General features: G+C 55.3%; 1 protein-coding gene across 3 annotated transcripts; it reads right to left on the bottom strand.

Annotated features, from left to right (window-relative positions):
- Window positions 1–1,092: 1,092 nt before the first annotated feature.
- Msantd1 (Myb/SANT DNA binding domain containing 1) lies at window positions 1,093–7,706 on the bottom strand. 3 transcript variants are annotated; one of them, XM_036201210.1, is made up of 3 exons: window positions 7,243–7,706; window positions 3,432–3,707; window positions 1,093–1,726 (listed from the first exon to the last, which is right to left on the bottom strand). In XM_036201210.1, the coding sequence occupies exons 1-3, from the start codon at window positions 7,572–7,574 to the stop codon at window positions 1,486–1,488; spliced, it is 849 nt and encodes a 282-aa protein (XP_036057103.1). In that variant the 5' UTR covers window positions 7,575–7,706; the 3' UTR covers window positions 1,093–1,485. The 3 variants fall into 3 exon arrangements, with proteins under 3 accessions (XP_036057103.1, XP_036057104.1, XP_036057105.1); XM_036201211.1 differs by having other exon boundaries at window positions 7,255–7,706; XM_036201212.1 differs by lacking the exon at window positions 3,432–3,707 and having other exon boundaries at window positions 7,255–7,706.
- Window positions 7,707–10,752: the final 3,046 nt, after the last annotated feature.

The raw sequence follows: 10,752 nt of genomic DNA, 5'->3' as shown, positions 1-10,752 counted from the left end.
TGTGGCTGCCAGCAAAATGCAGAGTCCACAGAACATGGACTCAGGGGACCTATGTAGGGCAGAGGGACTGAGAGCTGAGAGGACCTCAGATCAAGATAGATCATGCCTGCTACTCTGCCTCAGCTGCACAGAACATACAGCCCCTCCACAGGTAGCCTGGGGTAGCTCACCACACCATCTAGTGACACAGACTCACAGCCTCTCTCTCTCTCTCATCTCTGGCTGTTGTTGAAGAGTCAGCAGAGCTGGCCTCCTCACATCAGGATGATTGACAGCTGCCTGGTGAAGCCTTGCTATCTATCACTCCTGACCTCAGAGGTAAACTCTTAAGTCTCAGGGCAAACTGAAACACAGAAGCACCTGACCCAACTCCCCGAATCCTCTGGGGCTGCAATTGGCCTGATTCCAAGGAGTGAATCAGACAGGCTTGCTTCCAGAGTCTCCCCTGTGGCCTCTGTGAAAAAGCCAAGGCCTGGCCAAAGCTTCTATGGCTATTCAGCAGAGGGGGTTCTGGGAAGAGCCTTTCATATGGTAAAACGACAGTGGCAAGAGGGCCATTGTAGGCCTTCTCAGATGCCAGGCTCAAACACTCCCCACAAACTTGGAGAAAACACAGACTTCTTCCAGAAGTACACGGCTCTGGGTGACTTAGCTGCAACAGGTCCCCCTGGGTGTTTGCAACGGTTGTTCCCTGTGTGTGGGTGCTCTTCCTACCTCTACCTGAATCTGGTTCCTTCTGTCACAGGCCGGACCTTTCCCTTCATCACTCACATCATCGGCTACTATTTCTCTGCTGACTGAAGTAAAGCTGCATAAAGCCAAGACCTGTGCCTCACTGAGCATGCCACGGCTACCAGGATCCAGATCAACAGGCCTTCAGAGAGCATGAGTGGGCCCGGATCCCGTGCTAGTGTGAAAGTCCACACAGATGACCGAGGGTGACTGGGTTGCGTTAGTAGGGTGATAACTGGGTAATGAGGGCAGATGCTACAGAGCCTGTGGAGGAAAGACCCCTACAGCCTGCCCCTGACCTATGGCATTTGCTTTAGTCTGCAGAGAATTGTGCCAGCCGGCATTTCCTTTCCCCTTCACACCAGAGAGAGCGAAGTCAGCTGCCAGGCAACAATAGAAAGTATGTTTAATATCAAAAGCTGTTTCAAGTATCATGGTAGTGACTTTACTGGAGAGTAGATTCTGGGATCTTCTCACTAGGAGTCGCCCTGGAGTCCCTGGCATTAATGCTGGACATGGGGGTTCCAAGGCCTCCCAGGGCCACTGGAGTCCTGGAAAGCCCTTCAGAGAGGCACAGAGGCCAGATTGAAAGCTGTCCCCTTTCTGGAATCCTGCCTGGGTGGGCGGGGCCCTGAGCCTGGGTGGGCGGGGCCCTGAGCCTGGGTGGGCGGGGCCCTGAGCCTGGGTGGGCGGGGCCCTGAGCTTGGGTTGGCCTCCAGATGGGACTGTGGCACCTGGCATCCTGGCCATGGCCTAGACGTTGGACTTGGCGATGATCTTCTCCAGCAGGCTCATCATGCGCTCCTGAAGCTGCAGACTCTGAACCTGCAGGATGTTCTGCTGGTCCAGCACACGGCGCACCTCTCGGCACGTCTCCTCCATGGCACGGCTCAGCCGGCGCTGTTCTTCCAGCATGGCCTCCAGCAGCCGCAGCTTCTTTTTCTGTAGGTGACAGCTCCGCACCTTGCGTTTCTTCACAGGACGTTCCTCTGACCTGTGGAGGAGACATGAGCTGGTTACAGGGCCTGGGACAGGGGGCCATGAGACCTTCCCAAACACCCCACCGGACAAACTAGGACACTGAGGCCCCAGGAGCCCCATCTGACTCAGGTCTCAGCTCACAGGGGTGGCGAGGGCTCAGAGCTCACTCAGCAGAGAGAGCAGCAGGTGACAGCCAGTACTGGCTTGTGGGAGGAGCTGGCAGGCAGCTCCAAGACCCTCCACATCCCAGAGTGTGGGCCTTGTGGGCACACAACCCTGACAACACCCCGATCCCACTGAGCTGGAGGACGGTACTCCAGGGTGGAGAGCCCACTCCAGGGAGCAGTAAGGCTGGAAGATGCTGTGGCACTCTTAAGGTAAGGGAAATCTGTAACCCCCACTGGCCTGTGACAGATGAAGAAATGGGTTCAGAATGCAGGCCTACCCTGAGCCTGGTTTCCAAGTATGCCTTCGGTGGGGGTGTGTGGGGAGGAGACAGAGAGAGAGAGAGAGAGAGAGAGAGAGAGAGAGAGAGAGAGAGAGAGAGAGATTGACCAGCCATCTGGGTTCCTTCCCAGGAGATGCCCCAGGGTTGCTGTCTAAAAGCCCTTGATGGACAGCAGGGAGTTGCCAATGCCTACCAGACCCCAAGGCCTATTCTGGTAGCTGCCAGTGCCTGGCCTGTGCTCAGTGTTCTGAGCAGAGTGGGTGATCAGCCAGTCTTGGGGACAAAGCCCCAGGCAGCTGTGCCTGGGAATTGGGTTTGGTAAGCCATGAGAACAGTTGGCCATAAATCTCAGGCTTCTCTGCTCACTTGGTCTGGTTCTAGTAAAGACAGACTTTGTCTGGGCCCTTCAGTGGGAAATCCCCTCTGGGGAAGGGCTTTCTGGGTGACTTCAGCAGATGTTTCCCACCCTAGGGACATCAGGTTCCAAGACCGCCAGTGAGACACCTTCCCTACCCTACCTGCTCTGAGACAGGCTTGAAGGCCCGTAACTAACTCAAAGTCACATTTCCTGGTTTCTTGAACTGCCTGACTCCTTCCTCTTTTGCCTTGCAAACCCTTCCTAAAGATCTCCTCCTCAGAAGTGTCTGCTCTGGACTCCACAGTCCAACACCATAGGGTGTCTCCTCCTTATCCCCCCAACTCTCAGAGGCTCTATGAGTATCTCGCAGGCACAGGCGTGTGGCTGATATAAGCCTAGAGTGTGAAGACAGAGAAGACAGAGAACATATGGCCCACTCACTGCTCAGGAGGTGCAGACCTGTATCTCCATGTTGAGAGGACCTGTTACTGAGGTGGGGTCCATGTTGGGGCTTGGCCGGCAGGGAGGGCATGCTTGGCACCTGGCCCTGTGTTTTTTTTTTCTCCTTGAGGAGTCCTGATTTATCCCCATTTTAGGCTGGGAGACACAGGTCAGAGAGGTCAAAGAACTTTCCATGTGCGTAAGAAGAGGTGATGGAGCCTTGGACAAGCCCCACCTGTCCACTGGCACTAGAACTCTTGCTGCCCTGAGGCTGCCCTGGCCCTGGACAAGGCACACAGACAGCTATCGCCCGTGCAACCGGTCAGGGCAGAGGACACCACAGCATGCCACTGAGCCACCGCCAGCCCCTAGCTCCAAGCACTGGAGCCTTGGCCCCGTTCGGGGGTGGGGCCGGGGATGGAGGTGGCAAGGCAGTGCTGGGTCAGAAGAGGAAGAGCAAACACACACTACCTGAACTTAAGGGACAGTAAGCTGGAGGAGCTGTCGGAGTGATCGTCCTCGAAGCGGCCTTCATAGGAGCACTGGGTATACGGTAAGTACAGAGGGGTGGACTTAGCAGACGGTGACATGGACGCCTCGGTCTGGGACGTGGAGGGCCCCGGCTGCTGGCCATCCGGCAGTTTGCCCTCACAGGACTCAGGGACCTTGGCCAGAATCCTATCAATGGCTAGGTAATAGGGCCAGTCCGGCGGGACCGACTCGCTATCTGTCATGCATTTTAATTTCCTGAAACGAGAGACACAAGAGCCAAGGTGAGAGACAGCAGCTGCAGCCTGGCCTGCCTGGCCCCTGGGCAGAGTGGCACACAAGGGGTTTGGGTCCCCAGAGGGAGTCATGCGGACACAGGCGGGAGCCACTTTCAGCCAGCACTGGCTTCCTTGGCAAGATCAGCCAGGCTCTAGGGCCCCCGTGACACTGGACAGAAGGTAGAGAGGCGCTGGGACCCGTACAGCCTTTGGTGTCAGAAGGGAAACCCAAGCATGAGCAAGGGCACCCATAGGTGCTCGGAGCGTGAGGCTGGTTCCTGTAGTCTCTGCTCTTCTATGGATTCTAAACTCACTGCAGTGAACTGAGTGCTTTTTATATAAATTAACCTGCAGCGATGAGACTGTATGAGATACCGACATGGAAGAAATTGCCAGGCAGCAGTTGTATTCCACAAAGCTGCCTGCCGCCAGGAGAGGTCACCGCAGGCCACAGGAAAACAATACTCACAGCTCTGAGCCTGTATCTTGCACACACAGTGTGATCTTGGACAGGTTCGTTAACCTCTCTGATCCTTCATGTTTTACATTGGTAAAATGGGGATGAAAAAGTAAGCCCTCCACAGAGCTAAAGGGAAGGATTTACAAAAATAATGTCTGGTAAACAGGAGGCCAGGCTCCAATATCGTCCTCAGCTGAACCTACCAGGAAGGTATGTTAGGCCATACTCCTGAAATGCTTCTACCATCCCAGCCCTGAGCTAAGCCTGAGCTAGCTCTCAAACCCACAGCCCACCCAGAGACTGTGGGGCTGGGTGGTCAGTGCTCTCTCACACTGCTTGACATCCCCTCGCTACTAGTGTCCAAGACGAAGGTCTGATCGCTGCGGCCCATGCTCTCAAGTCCCCATGCCCTATCTTCTCCCATGGATGGGTCCTGTCTCACTGAGAGGACTGTCACATCCCTGTCCTCAGCTACCCCCTGGGGAGGGAGGACAGGGGAGACAGGACACAGGCTAGCTGGATAGTTCTGGTCTGCACAGAAAGAGGCTACAGGCAGGGTGGGCAGGAACACTACAGTCCTCAGGGCCACCTTGGGCCCATACGGGGTTCTCTGCTAGGGCTGACCCTAGTCTCACTGGTCCCTGAAGATAGAGAGCTGGCTGAAGGAGCCCCCGACACAGGCACAGCCAATGACAAGGGGTTGCTTCTCAGGATAGGCTGTGGTAGCCATAGCAGAGGCTGGCTTTGGGGAACAGCATCAAGGGCCTGGGGAGCTCCACCACATGGTGTGACAGCATTAGAAAGCAGAGACAGGTCACACAGGACAGGGCACAGAGTGCTCTGGATGAATAGAGGTGGTGGGGGGGACATCAAGCCACCTGGGAGCCCAGGGAACGAGAAGTTTCTTACCACTGGTGCCACGTCACCTTCTACCCAGTCTCCTCCTTTCCAGAGAACTCCCTCTCCAGTTCTCTCTGCTCCACTAAGCTCCACTCCTTGGGGAAAGCCTGTCTCTAGGGAGGGGGCTTCATGTGGTACTCCAACAAATCATGTCCCATGAGACCTAGCTAAGCTACTTAGATTTCCTTTAAGCTAAAACCTTAATAGATAAACATCTCCTGGAAAAAAGTAAGACAAGACTCTTCTGTGAGAGGTTAGGAACAGATGGATAAAGAATTGGTCAGCTCTGAGGAGCCACGGTCCACGTGTGCTTTATAAACTGAAGGGCTACGCCCCCTTCTGCCAGACTGCTCTGGCTGTTGCTCCCAGGCCTCCTCATCTCCCGGGTCTCCTGGGCTCACAACCACCTCTAGGAGTGGAGACAGAATCCCTCCCCTAGGTCTCCAAGGGAGGCTTTCAAGATAAATAATGAAGAACCCAGTTAGACACCATGCGCCACCCAGTCAAAGAGAGGGAGGCTAAGGGACACTGCTACTAGAGCTCCCCAGCTCCCCCAGAAACGCCGTCTTCACCCAGAACTGGACTAGGTATGGGGGTGAGTAAGCCAGGCCATGGCTGCTGTTGTCTTCATGTGTTTGTGTGTGCTCATGGGCACTTGACCGGCCTCTCAGCTCTCTCTTCCTAAGACAGGCTTACATTGGATATCAGTTTCACTAAATGACTGATGCCAGACCTAAGCAGCTGTTAGAGCTGTGGGTCTTGGCTTGCAGGCTCTGCTGGGGTCAGCACTGGGGGGTCAGAAACGAGCCATGGACAGGACAGGCTTGAGACCCTTCCACTTCTTCCGGCCCTTAGAAGTCAAATCAGCAGTTAGAAATGGAGCTTCCGGGCTTCATGGTCTGTCCAAGGTCTTGTTGGGCCTCCACGTCTCCCAGGGCACAGGGCTCATGGGCCAGGCAGGGTTCCCTTCTCTTTCTTGAGGCATCTCTTCACCCAAGAGGGTACCCCTGTTCCATGGAGTCTGGCTGAGCACCTCACAGATACGCCTGCATGGCAAGGTCTGCACCAGCCTCCTCATCTGCCCAACTCACCAGATCAACTACTCGGATGTTCGTGAGCCCCTTGGGATAGCACCTCCCATCTGGACAGGCTCTTAGGCCCAGCCTGTCCAGTCTGTCTTTGGAGGAAGAACTCTTAACAACTGTCCTCTTTCCATAGTCTCCGACCCCTCCCCCTCCTAAGAGCCTCATGCACATGACCTTCACTTTATACCTTGACCTTCGTCCCACCCACTACTCTCTCAATGCCTCCAAAGTCCACAGTCTGCACCCCATCCATGATCCCTGCCTTGCCTCTGGCTCTCTCCAGATAGGTCAGGCCCACCACAGCAGTCCCCTTCTGGATGCCAGAGAAGTTCCGGGCCTTAGAGCGTCAGTTCCCTCCAGGCTCTCCTCCAGCTGCACGCCAGGACAGTCAAACTGAGACGCAGCCGAGTCAGAGGCCCAGATGGGGAGCTCCCAGAGCAGAGTTTTGTGCTGTCTGGGAAGCCCCCAAACACCCCTCTCGCCAACCCTGAGGCTGGCCCTAGGCACACGCGGGGGCTCACTTAGCACCCAAAGTCCCAGGACATCAAGATGAGCCAGGCCTGGGAGTCAAGCCTCCTTTTCACAACAGCTGGTTTCCTGTCATGAAACCCAACTTAGGGGCTGTGACAGGTGAGGCGGGCAGAAGCTAGACTAACTGGTACCCTGGAGTCCCGGTTCAGGAAGTGAGGCCGGCTGCCGCCGCCTGTGTGACACACACCTCTGAGGCATCACGGCCGGCAGGAGGCAGGTCTAATGCCAACCTGAGAACCATCCCCAAGATGCTGCAGCTCCAGCCCTGGTCCCAGGAAGTTGAGTGGAAGTTGACATTCCCAGCCTTGCTACTTCAGAGTTCAGGACCAGTTTTTTTGCTTCTGGGCCTCAGTTTCCCCATCTTCCCAATGGAAGGCTACATAAGTGGTTTTAGAAGGCCATCTTGCCCAGTGGGGCTCTAACCTACAGGTGGACCATCCATCCCAGGCCACACACGCACCCTCCCTGCCTCAGACCACAGAGTGGCCAAGAGTAGAGCAGCCTGGCCGGACCCTCCCAGAACCATCCTGCATGCCCACCTGCGTGCCCACCTGTACTGAAAGGTCATGTTGGTGATCTTGATCTTGATTTCCTCGCCTAGCCGGCGCTCCCCAGTCATCTCGAAGAGCTTGCTGGCCATCTTCTCGTAGACCTTGGCATTGCGCTTGGTCTGCTTGAGTTCATCGAAGAACTCCTCCCAGACCAGCATGAGGCCGCGCATCTCCGCATCTGTCCAGTTGCGGGCCCGCCGATGCTTCTCTGTCTGAGGAGACACAAGGTAGCCGGGCACTTCGGCTGCTGCCATGCTGGAGGCACCTGCAGGGTTAAGGATGGCACTCAGGCAGGGCCTCAGGCCTGGCCAGCGCACCATGGGCGAGAGGCAGTGCACTCATTCGCTTGCTCGCTCGCTCGAGGCAGCTCCACGCTCAAAATGGGGCCTACATCTGACAGGCAGGAATTTAGTTAAAAGCTTTTAAACGGGAAACGTCATTTTGATGTCATGTTTCCATAGCAACAGAGCAACTGCATAAGCTACAACAACAGAAACCTTTTAACTGAAAGCACAGGAATCAGGGCCGCACTGACGGGCCATCAATATTGCAGTGAGAGGCTGTGCCCAAACCCACTGTGGCTCCCAGCCCTCCTCCCACCCTGCTGGCCCTCGAGGCCTCAGAGACTTGCTTCAGCTGTGCCTGAAAGGCTTCTGCACGGGGGACCCAGGCAGTCCCCACCTCAGCCCTACCTGGTTCATATAGGCCGGAGTCTGAGGAGGCCCAAGACAGGCAGTGTGCTGAGACCCAAGGTGCAGGGTCACAAGGGAGATGAGGGCCCCAATGCTACACTGATGACTGTTGGTGTGGTGGGGTCCTGGCTGAGAGGTCACTCTCTCTCAGAGGCCTGTCAAGCTTTACTGAGGTTGGGCCTCATGAGGCCCTGCCTCATCATCATTGACTCTTTGCTACTCTTGCTCCACTCCACCAAACACCCTGGCTCTCAGGTTGTGTGGGAAGACAGGCTAGCCATAACTAGGCCTTGCTTAGCCATGCAGGTCAGAAGGGCACAGACACTGACCTTCATCATGGGTGGACGCAGGAGCGTGGCACTGAGGGAAGAGGCTAACTGGGCTGAAATAAGGAGGCCCAGCAGGGAAAATTGGCAGTGGCCTGAGGCAGGGCACAGCCTGGGGCTAGTCTTCAAGAAATACAGCAATGCTGGGGTGGAGACAGGCAAAAAATATCAAGGTGGGGGATTAGTAAGCCCACAGGGCGAGGCAGGGACCTCAGGCTGAGGAACCAGCAGGAAAGCAGGAGTGGAGGATGTGGAGTCTGCAGAGGGAAGGCCATCACAGGGCACCAACATCTAACATCTGGGAGGTGAGAACCAAATGTGACTCCATGGAACCTAAGGCCCTCAGCTGCACAAGCTTGTGGTAGACACAGGGTCTAGCCTGGTTCCTAAGCAACTAGGCTCAAACTCTCTGGTCAGCAGAGGAAGAGTCTATCAGTCTGCTCCCCACAGGTCAAAGGCAGGAGAGCTCAGCCAGGAGAAAACTGTCTCGGGGCTTCCTGTGTCCGTTGTAAGGAGCACAGTTAGGACTTTGTCGGGTGGTGGGGCAGTGACCTGAGCTCCAGTCCAGAATTTCAAGTGGAAGGGAAAGAGAGGCAGGCCCTGGAAGTCTTTCTGTGTTACTTCATAGGTTCAGGTCAGTGCCCGGCCTTGCTAAAGCTGCGGCGGCGGCGTACGGGCTGAACTCCTTCCTCTCTGGACCCTGCCAGTCACCTACGGACTCCTTCCGACTGCGAGCTTTACAGACACCCATCACTGTCCTATTTCTCCGAAAGGGGTCCTCTAGCTGTCAGAGTCAGACATTGGTCCTGCCAGCCTGCCAGACACACGACTGGCCGCTGGTTCACTGCTGCCCCCTAGTGCTGAGTGTAGGAACTGGGTCTGGTTCTCAGCGCTCCCAGCAGTGTAGAGAGCCTAGAAAGTGCCTCCTCCAGGAAGCCCCCATTCTTTAGGCTCAAAAGATCAATCCTTGTGGGGTGGGGCAACTAGTTACGTGCCCTATTGCCTTTCCACAGACAGCACCTCTAGCAAACAAGGAAAGATAGGCAAGCATGAACTGGGGCCCAAGAGTTCTGTATATCAGGCTGGCCTTGAATTTAGAGATCCACCTGTCTCTGCCTCCTGAGTACTGGGATTAAAAATGTGTGCCACCATGCCCAGCTTCAAGATGCTATCTAATTCTGCGTGACCTTAGCAATGGACCCCAGCCTCAGTTTCTTCATCCCTGGACTAGAATAACAGGAGCTAGGAAAGTGCTGGCCAAAGAGCCATAACCTCTTTAGGGATATGGGGAGGTCATAGGGTCCCTATCTTCCATCTCCTAGCCCCTCCCACAAACCTCCTTAGAGCCTCTGGAGAGTTCTAAGCCTGGCCAGGAGCTAGCTGTTGGCTAATGGATTTTATTGCCATTACTCAGGGTCCTACAGTCACATGGCTACAGAGTTCCATACCTTGGCACAGCTGCATGGCCTGCTAGGACCCTCAGTTGTCACAGGATGAGAAGGCAGAAGGCTGAGGACTAGGCCCCCAGTAGCACCTGAAGGGAAAGGGGGCAGGTCAGCTTTAGCAAGTGTCCCTTAGAGGCCAGGCACAAGAAATGGGGTCAAGCCTGGCCTGCTGTGAGCTGGTGAGACCTACTTAGGCTCTCTGGGTCTGTCTCCCTTCTAAATAATGAGTCTGGGGCTAACCTGAAACTTGCATTTCTGGGAACTGTCCAGGCTGTAGGAAAGTAGGCTCAACGAGGGTGATGGCAGCCAAGGTCAGCCTATATAGAGAGGCCAGAGCAGGAAGTGGGCAGCTATGGTGGGATACCAGGACACTTCAAAAGCAAGGGGCTGTGAACATTCTGTACTGGTGGGAAGAATTTAGGGGTTGAAGATCTGACAGAGGCCTAGAAGTAATGAAACGTGTGCACATGTATGTGGCAGTGTGCCCAAGTGCAGCCTTGACTAAGGGGTAGCAGGGCCTGGTCTGGGAAGTCTTGGGGCACTAAGGAGCCTGGACTGCTCTGGGAGCCAAGTGAGGTGTGGCCTATCTCAGTGGTGGGTAGTAAGAGGGGTTCTGACCTACCCTAGAATTGGCCTGTGCCAGCAATTCCTGGGATAGAAGCATAGCTAGGTACCTAGATTGCAATACTGAACATTACCACTATGTGGCATTGAGGAGCCCAGACTTTGACTCACTGTCTTTGTGGACAGCCCTCCCCTCTCTAACCATACTCCAAATGCCCACTGTGAGCTTAAAGTGAAGCAGGCATCCCCTCCAGGACCATGACATGGAGGGAGGAGATACTTAGGGAGCTGAGACTCAGGCTTCAGAGGCAAGGATGTGTGGAGATTCTAGGAAGGTCTGAGATTCTCCAGTGGTGGGTCCACATCTGCCCATGAGCCTTCCCTGGGCTGCCCAAGTGGGTTTTCCAGATTTGGTTGAGCTATATAACCACCTATGGAGGAAAGGCCCATGCCCTAGGAAGCCCCAGTGTA

Source organism: Onychomys torridus, chromosome 10 (genome assembly GCF_903995425.1).
Source record: "Onychomys torridus chromosome 10, mOncTor1.1, whole genome shotgun sequence".
Lineage (NCBI taxonomy): Eukaryota > Metazoa > Chordata > Mammalia > Rodentia > Cricetidae > Onychomys > Onychomys torridus.
Note: the sequence above shows the minus strand (reverse complement) of the source record. Positions and strands in the feature narration are given on the sequence as shown.

Bases quoted from the DNA above. Each gene is read 5' to 3' on its own strand.
- Msantd1 (XM_036201210.1), bottom strand. From the start codon at position 7,574: ATGGTGCGCTGGCCAGGCCTGAGGCCCTGCCTGAGTGCCATCCTTAAC. The intron at 3,708-7,242 runs GTGGGCATGCAG...CTCTCGTTTCAG, and splicing joins CAGTACAGGTGGGCACGCAG to GAAATTAAAATGCATGACAG. The intron at 1,727-3,431 runs GTAGTGTGTGTT...TCTCCTCCACAG, and splicing joins TTACTGTCCCTTAAGTTCAG to GTCAGAGGAACGTCCTGTGA.